Genomic DNA, 14,476 nt, shown 5'->3' on the forward strand with positions numbered 1-14,476 from the left:
AATCAAAAGAAATAACAGCTGTTTATATGGCTCTGAAAACTATGAAATATGATCTAAGTAAAGGAAAACTCTTTTACTCTCCCCTCCAAAATATTTTCATCCTTTAATAAACTATTAGAGAGGAATGATTATGAATATACTTAGGTTATCTACCTATTCAAATCATAGTCCAAGAATCTGTGATTTTGTCAGCACCTATAGTGACAAACAAAATCTCCACCAACATGAGATCATGGCTCCTCTACAATCTGGTAAACTAATTTGAGAGCTGGTATTGCTCATCACTTTACAGACAAATCTAGTCTCTCCATACCTACCTATGCTGATCTTTTGACAACCACCTACCTATGCTGATCTTTTGACAACTATTCCTAGGAATGTACTCCCAAGATGAATAGGGTTTGACAGATTTTGTCATCTTCAATATTCTCTTCCCTACCTCAAAAGCCAAACCTGCAACATACTAACACAACAAATAAACCCAGAAGTCCTGCATTTGTGGGCCTTTCTACACCCCAACTCCCACTTATGTAAGCAATGAAAAAGGAAAGCTCCTTCCTATATCTATTGCCCATTTACAAAACCAGACAGCATTCATACCCTCTACTCCTTCCACTGACATTGTTACATGTTATCATGTACATTAGATCATCTCATTCTGAAACAATGGATAAACATCTTCCTATCACTCTTCAAATTGCAATAATTTACAAATGGTTCAGCCATTCTCTCAAATGATGGACAACAGCAGTCCTTAGTTCTATGTATGTGTATGGTACATGAGAATATATTGGTAGAGGACCACATGATGATGGCACGTTAGAGGCAGCAACCCAATTGAACTCTCTCAGCATTCACTTCTAAAGAACTATAAAATAAAGAACCAAGAACAGGTCAAAGGGAGCCAATTTTTTCTAGTCTATGGAGACTTAGGAGGTCCAGATAGTGCCAACATCAGCTGTATCAGGAGCACTCAGCTGAGAGACAATAAGAAGTTCAGACAAATGGTCAGAAAGAGATTACAGGGGACCCTTTTGCCATCACTGGGTATAGCCGGTGCTAACTGGCAACTCTATTGCCCATATGCAGTTCTGAGTCACAGTTTGAGGATAGAAAAAAATACTGAAACCAATCACAAGAGAGCAGGGACCCTGATCTTAATTCCAAGGGAAAGAAGAACACTAGTGCTTGAAGCTACAGAGAAGCTAGGAGCCTGGTCACAGTTCCAGGGGAGAGAAGGGCATAAGTACTTGTAGCTGCAGGAAAGCAGGAGCCATTCTGAGTAAAGATCAGAGTAGAGACCACAAGGGAAGCAATAGTTACAAACAAAATAGACTTTGAAGGAGGGACAGGATAAAAAGAAAGAAGAAATAGAAGAAAATGAAAGGGAAGGAAATTTATTATATATAATGTATATCTATACATTATATTATAATATTATATATATATATATATACACACATAAATGTGAATGTAATAAGATTACTCATAAAACAGAAGCAGATAGAGTGGATTACAAATCAGAATCTAACAATATGTAGTTTCTAAGAGAGACACTTGAAAGAGAAAAACAAGTTAAAATAAAGGGCTGAAACAGAACCTAACATGTTTTAGCTAAACTTTTAAAAAAGACAGGGATAACAATTTTGATCTCAAAATAAAAATAAAAATAGACCAAATTAAAAGAATCAGGGAAACTACATATTTCTTTTTTAAAAAGTTCCAAAGAATGACAATGAAGTTGATATCAAAAATTTTCACACGTTTCTGATAAAAGCCTTGTTACACAATCTCAAGTAAATATAAGTATAAAACTAAATCAAATTTATAAAAATAACAGCTATTTGGCAAACAGGCAGTTTTCAGAAGAAGAAATAAAAGTTATCTATAGTCACATGAAAAATACTCTAAATCAATGAGTAGTGAAATTCAAGTTAAAATAACTGAGGTACCAACTCATACTCACTCAAAATGACAAATGCTGGAAAGGATGAAAGAAAAATTGGGACATTAATGGACTGTTGGTGGAATGGTGGAATGGAGAACCATCCAACCATTCTGAAGAACAATTCAGAACTAAAACCAAAGAGTTATAAAGCTGTGAACAACCCTTTGATCCAGCAATATCATTACTAGGTCTGCATTCTAAAGATATTAAAGAAAAAAGGAAAAATATGTATTTATAAAAGTATTAATAGCAGCTCTTTTATGTGATGACAAAGAATTGGAAATTGAGGGGATGCTCATCAACTGGAAATAGTTGAATAAGTTATTGATATATGACTGTGATGGAGTATTACTGTTCTATCAGGTAGAAAGGTGGTTTCAGAAAAAAAAATGACAAGATCTATATGAACTAATGCAAAGTGAAGAGAGAAAAGCAAGGAGATCATTATGCACAATAACAGCAATGGTGTAAAAATAATCAACTGTTAGACTTGGCTATTATAATAAATTCAATGAACCAAGACTAGAATTCTAAAGGACTCAAGATGAAAAAATATTACCCTACCTCCAGAGAAAGAACTGATAAACTCGAGTGCAAAGTGAAGTATAATTTTCTCTATTTTTTAAAGTATTTTTTAATATGGCTAAGACAGAAATGTTTTACGTTTCACATTTATAATTGATATCATACTGCTTGCTTTCTCAGTGTGTGGGGAATAGAAGGGGGAAAGAATTTAGAACTCAAATTTTAAAAAGAATGCTAAAATAAATAAATAAATAATAGGGCAAAGGTGAGAAAAATAAACAATAGTAGCATAAACAATCTTTTCTGTTGTTTGCTTGCTTTTTTTATTTCTTTCTCATGTTTCCCCCTCCCCCCCTTTTTGGTCCAGTATGATAATTGTGGAAATATGTATAGGAGAAATGAACATGTTTAACTTATACTGGATTACTTGCTGTCTGAGGAAGGGGGTGAGAGAAAAAGAGATCGAAAAACTTGGAAGATAGGGTTTTGCAAGAGTGAATATTGAAAACTACTTTTGCATATATTTTGAAAATTAAAAGCAAAAACATTCAAATCAGTTTTTTCCCATGAAGTTTTAATTTATTATCTGTTGTCCATACCAATCAAACTGCCAAAAATTATTTTATAGAGCTAAAAAGATAACAAAATCCATCTGGAAGAATAAAATGTCAAGAATATCAAGGGAAATAATGAAAAAGAAATACAAAGGACAGTGACCTAACAGTACCAAACCTAAAACTTCATTATAAGGAGGCAATCATTAAAACTATATGGTACTAGCTAAGAAAAAGAGTAGCAGATCAGTGGAATAAGCACAATAATAAATGACTATAACAATCAAGTGTTTGATAAACCCCAAAATCCCAACTTCTGGGATAAGAACTCAATATTTCACAAAAATTGCTGAGAAAACTAGAAAATAATGTCAGAAACTTGACATAGACCTTTATCTCATACCCCATGCCAAAAAAATATCAAAATAAGTATATGATTTAGGAGTAAAGGATATACCATAAGCAATCTGGAGATCAAGGCATAGTTTAATGATCAGATAAGGAAGGAAGAATGTAAGGCCAAAGAATTAGAGAATGTTATGAAATGCAAAATGGACAACTTTGATTACATTAAATTAAAAAGGGTTTGCACAAACAAAACCAACACAGCCAAGATTAAAAGGAAAGCAGAAAACTGGAAAAAAAAATTTTAGTGAGTGTTCTTGATAAAGGCCTCATTTCCAAAATACATAAAAAATTGAGTCAAATTTATAAGAACACAAATCATTCTCCAATTAATAAATGATCAAAGGATATGAATTGACAACTTTCAGATGAAGTAATTAAAGCTACCTAGAGTTATATGAAAAAATGCTCTAAATCATTATTGATTATAGAAGTGCAAATTAAGACAATTCTGAGGTATCACCACATCTCTCAGATTGGCTAAAATGATAGGAAAAGATAATGATAAATGTTGGATGGGATTGTGGGAAAACTGGGATACTAATGCATTTTTGGTGGAGTGTGAACTGATCCAGTTCTTCTGAAGAGCAATTTGGTATTATGTCCAAAGGACTATCAAACTGTGCATATCCAGTAAGAATTGGAAAGATTTACACAAACTAATATTGAGTGAAATGAGAAGAACCAGGAATACATTCAGGAATAATAACAGCAAGATTGTGGAATGATCAACTATGACAGACAGACTTGGTGCTTTTCAGCAGTTCAGTGATCCAAGGCAATCTCAATAAACTCTGGATGGAAAAAGCCATCTGCATCCAGAGAAAGAACTATGGAGACTGAACACATGCTAAGTTCACTTTTTCATTTTTTCCCTCTGGTGATTTTTCCCTTTTGTTTTGATTTTTCTCTCCCAACACGATTAAAAAGGAAATATTTTGTTTTTTGTTTTTTAATGTACATGTATAGTCAAAAAAAAAAAAAAAAGAAAGAAAGAAAGAAAAAAGATGTTTTTATATGTAACTGGGAAAAAACAATTTTTAAAAATTCAAATCAGAACTGTTATTTTTCCATGAAGTTTCAATTATCTGCTGTGAAACCAAAATGGTCAAATGTTTTAGTCCTTAAAAGACTACATAAATTGTAAGTATTAACTTCCAAGTTTTTGTTGTTCAATTATTTCAGTCATATCTGACTCTTTGTAACCTCACTTGGGGTTTACCTCGTAAAGATACTGGAATGATTTACCATTTAGTTTGCTAGCGAATGAGCTCATTTTACAGATGAAGAAGGCAAACAGGATTAAGTGACTTGCTGATGATCATATAGCCAAGTAAACTGAATTTGAACTCAGGTCTTTCTAACTCCAGGCCTGGCACTCTATCCACTATACCACCTAACTGCCCCCAACTCTCAAGTTTACCATTAAATAAATCATGTAACAATAAATTTTATCTATGATGAACACTATAGTACACACATACACAATTCTGAACATCTAAATATTTTATAACATTGAAAACTGAGATTTTTTAAATACTTCTAATTTTGTCACACTAATTTCAGAGTTAAGTAGGTAACTACCTCCCTTCAAATTTAATAAGGCAACAAAATAGGATATAGTTACAATATACCTAATCAACTCCTCAAAGTTTCCCTCCAATACTCCAAATGAAGGGGAATTATCACATATGTTTTGTTCTCAAAAACAAATAGAAACCCATTTTAGATAACTAATTTTTGGTACTGGTCTTGCCAACTTATATTGATTTAAGAGGAAAATAAGTTTAGAGGCACGATTCTCAAAAACTTTACAAGTGATGCTTTTTTTTTTTTTTTTTTTTTTTGGCTGAGGCAATTAGGATTAAGTGACCTGCCCAGGATCACACAGCTAGGAAATGTTAAGTGTCTAAGACCACATTTGAACTCAGGTCCTCCTGACTTCAGGGCTGGTACTCTATCCACTGTGCCACCTAGCTGACCCTACAAGTGACGCATTTTTTAAAAAATGAAGGAACTGAATACAATTACTAGCACAGTTTTATACATACTAAATTGCTAAGAAATATATAAATATAACAAATAGCAGCCACCTCAGGCTGCTACTTGGATTATGCCTAAGTTTTCAGGAGTAAGGCAGGCAGATTGGAACTCCTAGCCTCAGATTGGAAGGAATCATGGCATAAAAAGGATGGAATGAGATCAGCCCTCTTCCTTTCCTCACAGCTTCTCCTGAACCAGAATATACTAAATATGGCTGTTTACTATGACAAAAAAGCAAAGTATGTTTATGGAATTAGGTAGTGGAAAAGTTACACCTTCTGAGTTATTGTAAAGTGTTCCAGTTTTCAGAACTGACTGTATTTAATTTGATATAATGGGTTGTTGCTGTATTTACTATTGTAGTTCTGGAGGAAGATCTGTGTTTTCATCAGTGGCAAGAAATCCCTGCCTGAAACACGTGGCCTGTCTATCCATGGTCACGTGTCAGAAGCATGGTCTGAATTCATTTTCCTCCAGATCTTGTTCACATTCACCACTAGCCTATGAAAGGAGGGAGGGTCAATGTCACTAATAAACCCTCCTGAAGTTGTCTTTTTCTGTCAGAATCTCCTTGTGTATGTAAAGGCCAGAGCTAGATCACCAGTCCCTCTTCTTAGCTAATGAGTTGCTGACCAGGGCTGGGACTAAGACTTTACACCACTCTAACTCCACAAGCACTCAACTCCATAAATGGGATAAGAGACTAAGGGCTGAGACCTTCAACCTAAGAACCAGAGAAAGGGAACTCTTCCCTTCCTTTTAGGTCTTAAGACACTGACCAGGCTAGCTCTAGAACGCTTGACAACTGCACGTTCATGGGCAGGACTTCCTGGGGCTGGAGGCCTCAATTCAGTGCTTCAGTGACAAGGACTTTCTCTCACCATATCTGTCAGACCTTGAACAGAACCCCTGAGCAGTACTAATAGTTTAGACTCCACTCCAATCTATCATCAACAAGGTGAGGCTTATGCCTTTGCCAAAACAACAATAAGCATATTGTCTGCTCTAATACAATGTAGGTATCCTGAAAGCAGCAACTGGTCCTCAGCACAGTACCAGGCATAAAGTAAGTGTTAAAAAATGCTTGTTAACATTTTCCTACATTATTTAAACAATAATAAGAGGGCAAGACATATGTAGACACATTTTAAGAGCTTTAATGAAAGTTATCTGATGCTGCATAAGTACACAGCAAATATTTCAAAGGTTAATTATTTCCTTACTTACCATAATTGTTATTTCTCTTTTACAGATGTTCAGATCAGGCATGTTATTAACATACATTCGTTTTAATGCACATCGTATCCCACCATGTGTCCGTACCAGAAACACAGTGGAGAAACCACCTGAGGAAGAAGGGAGACAAAGTTAATTCAAAAGAAAAAAGTGGACTTTATAAACTAACGATTATTTTTGAAAATCACATGGGTATAAAAAAATAATATCTATGAGCGGAGAAAATAAAATAGTTGTCCTTGATAAAATATTATTAAGAAATTAAAATTTTAACCTAAAATATAAAAAGCCAGTTTACTTTCAATTTGTAAAGTAGTTTAGTTAAAATTATTATTCTCTCTACAGCTATGTAATATGCTAAGAATTACTGTTTAGGCACAATATCACAATTTTTAAAAAACAAACTTTTTATAGCTATATATAAATTATGAGGATAATAGGTTTTCATCTTTGCATTTTTTCTTTTACAGTTACAGTTTTCCCTACAAAAATCCTTCTGAGGTAAGTACTGCTCAGTATTATTATCCAAATTTTATAAACAAAGAAATATCCACAGAGGGTCTATGATTTAACCAATGTCACATATCTGTCAGTCCAAGGAACTACATCTGAGCTAAATCCATCAACAATGGAGAGACACAATTAATAGACAAATACATACAAAAGATAGTATACAGTGATGAAAGGGGAAATAGTAACTGGAGAAATCAGGGGAAAAACCCTTGAAAGAGAGAACCTGAGCTCCATACTTGTGCTCCTTTATAGGGTATCAAAAGTTTCTGAAAGGAGAGGTACAAATGGAGATCATTCCAGTCATGAAGGACCAGACTGAAAGTGGATGTGGGGGAAAGAAAGAGGAGGAGAGAAGCAGCCCTTTTAAGGTGCTTTAAGGTCTGTAAAGTAAGTTCATAAGTTATCTCAACTGATTCTGATAACAACCTAATAAGATAGGCATTATTATTAACTCTGTATTTGACACTTGACACAAGGGAACTAAGGATTGACAGATTAGGTAATTGCCCAGATTTGAAATCAACTGTTCCTAATCTCAAATCTATCACTGTCCATTAACTGTCAGAAAGTACAGTGCTAGGAGGAAAAAATCCTAGATAAGCTAGTTGTATATAGCCCTTTAAATGCCAACTAAAGGAATGTTTTACCCTAAGGGTAGTCATTAAAGTTTCTTTAATATAAAATGGTAGGATGAGATCTTTAAGATTATAAATCTGACAGGTATGTGGAAGATGAGTTAGACATAGAGAGACTAGGAGACTATTATGAAGTCCAAGAGAAAGATTAAGAGGTGAGGCAGGAATAAAGAGAAAGGACAGATGTGAGAAATGCTATCGTCAGCCAGGTAGTAAGTACACAGGCAGGTAGGTAGGCAAGCAGATAAGAGTGCGGACTTAAAGTCAGAAGACTCGAGTTCAAAATAAGATGAGACCTTTGTTTAGAAAAATCACTTTAGTGATGGAATGGAGAATGGATTGGAATGGGGAAGAGACTTAAGGCAGGCAGACTTCCTAAAGGTCATAGACTAGAGAAGTGGCAGTAGCAGAGAAGAGAAAGGGGCATATTCAGAAATGTTGAAACCTTGGCAACAGCTTTGTTATGAGGAATAAGAATTAGTGAGAAATCCTAGAAAGATGGTATTGCCCTATTCAGTAAGATGGTGAAGATGGGAATTTAACATGAAAAGACAACGGTCTCTGTTTCACACATACTGAGTTTAAGATGTCTATTGGATATCTAGTTCATAATGTTGAGAGGTTGCAAGAAATGAGAGATTGGAATTCAGAAAAGAAATTGGGGCAGAAAAGGTAAATTGGCAAATCATCACCATAGAGATGAGAAGTAAATCCATGGGAGCTGATGAGATCACCAAGTAAAGGAGTATATAGAGAGAAGATAAAAAGTCCTCCTGAGGGACACATGATGGAATCTAGAAGGTAATCCAACAACGGAGACAGGAAAATAGTCAGATAGGTAAGAAGAAAACCAGAGAGAGAAGAAAGTATCCAGGAGAAGAAAGTGATCCAGTGTCAAAGGCTGCAGAGAGATTCAAGAGAATGAGGATTGAGAAAAGGCCACTGGATCATTGGTAAGTTTGGAATAATCCATTTCAGTGATATGATACAGTCAGATGCCAGATGGCAAGGGCTTAAGAAGAGAAAAGGTAGAGGGAACAATTTTATAAGTTCTTTTTGAAGAGTTTAGCTAGAAAGGGATTTCAAATATGAATGACTGGAAGAACAGAAGTGACCAACAAAAATCAGGAGCCATCAATTTAAGGTGGGCAATAAGTTTGGTTGGGGATGTGTTGTTTGCCATGCCTATGGTATAGCCATCACTGTCTCCTGATTTCCCTATAAATTGCAACTAAAATTTCACTTCTACATTAAATCTTTTCCAACTTTCTCAGAGATGACAAGAGAGAGCATTTCAGAAATGATGAATGACCAGAGAACCCCAAAGAGATGTAGAATTTTGTTCCTGGGACACCAAGGAGACCACTGTCACTGGATTGAAGAGTACAAACTGGGGAATAAAGTATGAGAAGACTGGAAAGATGAGAGGGCAAAGTTAAAAAGGGTTTTGAATGCCAAGCTGAGCATGTTGTGTTTGCTCCCAAAGGTGATAAAAAGCCACTTGAATTTATTGAGAAGAGGACAAGGATTGTTAAAGTCAAGCTTTAAGAAAAAACACTTTGGTGGCTGAAAATGGAGGATGGATTGAGTAGGGACTTAAGGCAGGCGAACTCACCAGCATGCTATAGCAATAGCCCAAGTGCAAGGTGTGATAAGGGCCTGCATTAAAATAGTAGCAATGTCAGAGGAGAGAATGGAATGTATTCAAGAGATGCTGCAAAGATTAATTCAACAGATCTTGCAACAGCTCATATATGGGAAGGAGAGGGGGGTGACAGTAAGAAATCCAGGATAACTCTAAATTATGAGTTCCGGATGTAAAAGATGGTGTTGCCCTATATAGAAATAGGAAAGGGGTAACAGGAAAGGATTTACTGGAAAAAATATTAGTTTTTGGACATGTTGGGTTTAAAATGTCTAATGGACATCCAGTTTAGGATATCTAGCTGGAAATAAGAGATTGGAAGTCAACAGAGATTAGAAATATTGTTATGGAAGTCAACAGAGAGGTTAGAAATATTATTATAAATGAAAAGACTAAGTTATTATTGGTGTAATAGACATATTGTATATTTTAGAAAATTGAAAATATGTTTTAGAATAATCATTAAACAAGAGCAAATTGAATTAAAATAAAAACTTTAGAAATTTCCTTCTTGAATTTTGATATTTGAATTAAGCATGTTTAGTATGAAAAGACATGCTTACAGACCTTCTAAAAACTATTTTTAAGGACTTTGGAAATTGATGACAATAAGAAAAAAGACCTTCATGAGGTAACAATTGTTGGAAGATAAACATCATATTAAAAGGAAGCATGCAGAGAAAGAGAAGTGAGCTATGAAGGTAAAGTTGGGAGGATTTCAACACGTACACACACTCCATGGAGGAAAAATATGGGATCATACAAAAGCCCCTCAGGAATCCATGAGATACTCTGTCCACTTAGATCACCTCTATCACTGTCCCAAAAAGCCTTATAAAGAAAAGAGTGGGAAACTGTGTCAAAATCTTTTGACATCCTTAAACCAGGTATTTCTAGAAATACAAGTACAGTTATATTAATATTTTTAGTAAAGCAAAAAGAGCTCCATTAAATATTTTAACCATTCCATAAAGAGTGAATATTGTAAAAAGGATTGCTTATCCAATAAAATCGACCCTATGAGTGATGAATCAGATGAAGACTGGTAATACCTAGCCAGTTTTAGTAGGTAAATCTGTTATACAGAAACTTTATGATATAATAAAACTTTATTAAATAAAATGGTTTTCATTAAAACTGAATTCTACCTGTAGAAGCTAAAAAGTACTAAAAATTGCTGATTACTCCTTAAAATACAAGAAAAGGAAAAAGGACAATTCCTCAAATATGTTACATATTACACACACACACACACACACACACATACATGTTATAGGATCCTTCTGTTCACAACAGAATACAATAAGGAACAGCTATTCCATTAGAAGATGTAATTTTTGTATTAAGATATTTATAAAGGCAACATTCTCCCCCCAACTTTCAACTTCTGTGTGTGGTTTTCCTGCATTCGATTGTATGTAAGCCTCTTAAAAGCAAGGAATGTTTTTTTTTTATTATTATCTGTGTTCCAAGTGGCATATGGACGATGCTTAAAAAATACTCCCTGCATTACATTCTTGCCCAGGAATCAGAAAGAATCATGTGGCCTTTAACATATCATTTGAACTATCTGACTGTCATGCAGTTATCTTACAATCTATAGAGATTCTGCTGACCTACTGAGATATCTAGAGTTGTGAGGAAACTTGAAGGTCATTAGTGTCCCCCCCCACCTTTTTTTTTTTTTTTTACATATGTGGAAACTGAGATCTAGATATACTGACTTGTTAGAACAGAAAGCAATTTATTAGAGTCAGAATTTGAATTCAAGTTCAGTACTCTTTTCATTTTGTCATACTACTACCACAATGTTACCAAAGTATTCACTTTTTAATATATCAATATTTATATTTTCACCAAAATTAATGCATGCACAGGAACGAAGAGCAAAATACAAATGATTTGATGACTGAAAATACCACATTTGTCCAAAATAAGAATTAAAATGGCAAAGTTTTCTCTCAAGATTATAAAACCTACCACTGTAGTAACAATGCAGTCTTTGTCACTCATGACTATTGTATTTACTTAATATTGCTATGTTTCCCCTCAAACTTCCCCTTCTTTACTCTCTCACTCCCCATATTCAATCAGTTGTCAAATCTTGTGTTCCTTTGTTACATAATTTCTTCAAAATCAATACTTCTGCACCCAAAGTCCATAATCAATATCACCACTATCCTGGTTCAAGTCTCACAACCTACATTTAATTCACTAAAGATTTGGATCCCTGGCTAGAATTTTCCAGGGCATACTAAGTGAGTATCTGTTTAAAATGATAACCTTCATCTATTGGTCTGGAATGAGGGATCAAAAAGAAGGAAAGGAAGAGAGTTTCTACCAGAATTTCTACCACAAAATATATGAATCACTCCTTATTTGTGTGAGTTTTCTTTATGGATTTCTGTAATATGAAAAGATGAACATACTTCTAGAATTACAAGATAGACAGGCACAAATATTTTGAAAAATGCCTACAGAGCAAGAGGTCCTTAGTTTAAGCATTTACATATTTTGAACAGAAAATTACCAAACCCTAAAATCAAGATGTTTTATATAAAATGTCTTACAAAATCACTGAAACTGTCTCAAGAAATAATAGCAAAATAAAAATAAGAATTTAAAATAAAAGGCACACAACTTTCAAATTATCATTAAGACTATGATTAAAAAAAAAAAACCTGTCAAGATTTGAAGCAAATTATTACATTAGTTATATTAAAAGAAAAGACAATCATTGATGAAATCAAGTGTTTCTGTAGAGTATATATATACATATGAATTAAAAGCCTATTTAAAACTGCTCAATTTTTTTTATTTGGAGGGAAGACACCAATATATCATGGCATAATGGCAAAAACACTCAACTAGATAAAGGAGCAAGACAAAATGGTCTTTAGTCCTTGCTCTAAGACCTTGCAAATGAAGTTTCCTGCGCTATAAAACCAAAATTATCACATATTTCAAACTGGATATCCCTTGATATATAAAAAAACAAAACTCCATATTCCACCAAGACCCTTTCCTCTTCTGAATTATCCCAGAATTGTTAAAAGCAGAAGCACCTCTCCCTCCACAGCTACATCGTCAGCACCCAGGATGATAATTTGATGTCATCCCTGAGACCTTGCTCTCACTTCTTCTAGGGGCTCATAATTAGAAAATCTTGTCATTTCTTACTTCACAACAACTCTCAGATCTGATCACTTCTCTCTGCTGACAAAACTACCACCTAGTTCTTCATAACTATATTACTACTGTAGTTGGTGCCTTCTAATTAAGGACCTTGCCTCAATCCTTTTTCCACTCCAATCTATATTCTATGAAGCTTGGAAAGTCTTTAGTTTGTCATTTAAATCTCCTCATAATCCAGTTACTCCCTTTTCTCCACATTCTACAACCCTAAAACTCTCCTCCAATTAAAAAAAAATCAAATCATATGAACAGTTTTCAAAAGAAATGCAAACGTGATAACCATGTCAAAGAATGCTCCAAATCACCACATGTAAACCAAACAAATACTAGGGTTTCACTTTACACCCACAAATAGGCAAAAATGACAAAAAAAGAAAACAGTCAATGTTGGGAGGAAGAAGATAAGCACTCTAGTACCCTGTGGTACAGCTGTAAATCAATATAACCATTTTGGAAAGCATATTTGGAGTTATATAAGTAAAGTGACCAAAACGTTTTTAATACCGTTTAATCCAGATCCCACTATTAGGTTTATATTCCAAAGATAAAAAGAAAGGCCCCAATTAAACCAAAATATTTATAGCCACACGTTTGGTGGTAGTAAAAAAAAAAAAATGGAAACAAAGTAGGTGCCCAATAACCAGAAATGGTCAAACCACATAAATGTAATGGAAAATGGAATAGTATTATGCTTTGGGCGGGAAGGGTAGAATGAATGAATGAAAATGAATAAATGAAAGAAAAAAGAATTTATTAAATACTCACTACATATAAATCACTGGTTAAACACTGGGTACACAAACACAAAAAGTAAAGCAATGCCTGCTCCCAAGGAGCTCACATCCTAATGAGGTTTCAGTTGCAAGTCAAATGAAAAACTTTCCATGTTTCTTGAGCACACGGTCATGAATCTTCTTTAATGTCATTTCCACTCATCAATACTAACAGTTCCTGGTGTTGACTTTTTGAGAGCACCAAGGACCATGATGGCAAGAACTGTGTTGTCTGGGTCTTGAGGAGCTGTGGCCAGGCTGCATTACCACAGAAGTGCTTCCTGGAATGATAGCTGAGGGCACTGAGCTGGATGCATGGCTATTCATAAGCTCTTGGGTTTAGGGTCTGGGCTGACTCCACTAGTGTCTGAGATGGTCATCAAGATGGTGTTGTTTTGACTTGCCTTGTACATGTTGCCTTCTGTCTCTCCCCCAGGAGGTCTTGCTGCTTCAGTTAGGCTGGAGTACCTGCCTTGTGAGCTGCAGTTGGTAGGCAGTTGGCGGAGATCTGGCCCCTTCTCCAAAGGAGATGCTCTAGGGGCTGGGCTGGAAGCAGGAACAGTAGTCTGGGGAATGCTGCTTCAAAGAAAGAAAACCAAACTATCAACAGCAATTTTTTTTAAATATTGCAAATCAATAATAAAGAAATGCAAATTAAAGCAACTCTGAGGTCCCATCTCACATCCATCAAATTGGTTAAGATGTCAAAAATGAAAAACGAGAGGTTGTAGAAAAATAGGCACAGTAATGTGCTGTTAGACCACTTGTGAAATGGTAGAATTATCAGAAAGTAGTTGTGATAACCAAAAATGTCACCAAATGACCAAAAAGTCACTAAACTGTATATACCGTTTTTACCCTTATTTGATGTCTTCAAGCAGAACTCAAAAGAGTAGTTGACTTGTCAAGTATGTCTTAGTGGGAATTTCTTTGGGTTGTAGGTAAAGCTAAATAGCTGCTAACAATTATCATCTTCATTATTATTATTCTCTTCCAATACTAAA

The 14,476-nt window shown here is 34.8% G+C and overlaps 1 protein-coding gene across 2 annotated transcripts in view; it reads right to left on the minus strand.

Moving 5' to 3' along the window:
* BMP2K (BMP2 inducible kinase) overlaps positions 1–14,476 on the minus strand; it is a 108,612-nt gene that overhangs the window by 72,983 nt on the left and 21,153 nt on the right. For both annotated transcript variants that reach the window (XM_051965099.1, XM_051965098.1), the window contains exon 2: positions 6,703–6,821. In XM_051965099.1, coding sequence (XP_051821059.1) covers positions 6,703–6,821 — 119 coding nt within the window. The remainder of the gene's footprint in view (positions 1–6,702; positions 6,822–14,476) is intronic.

Source organism: Antechinus flavipes, chromosome 6 (genome assembly GCF_016432865.1).
Source record: "Antechinus flavipes isolate AdamAnt ecotype Samford, QLD, Australia chromosome 6, AdamAnt_v2, whole genome shotgun sequence".
In the NCBI taxonomy this organism is placed as follows: domain Eukaryota; kingdom Metazoa; phylum Chordata; class Mammalia; order Dasyuromorphia; family Dasyuridae; genus Antechinus; species Antechinus flavipes.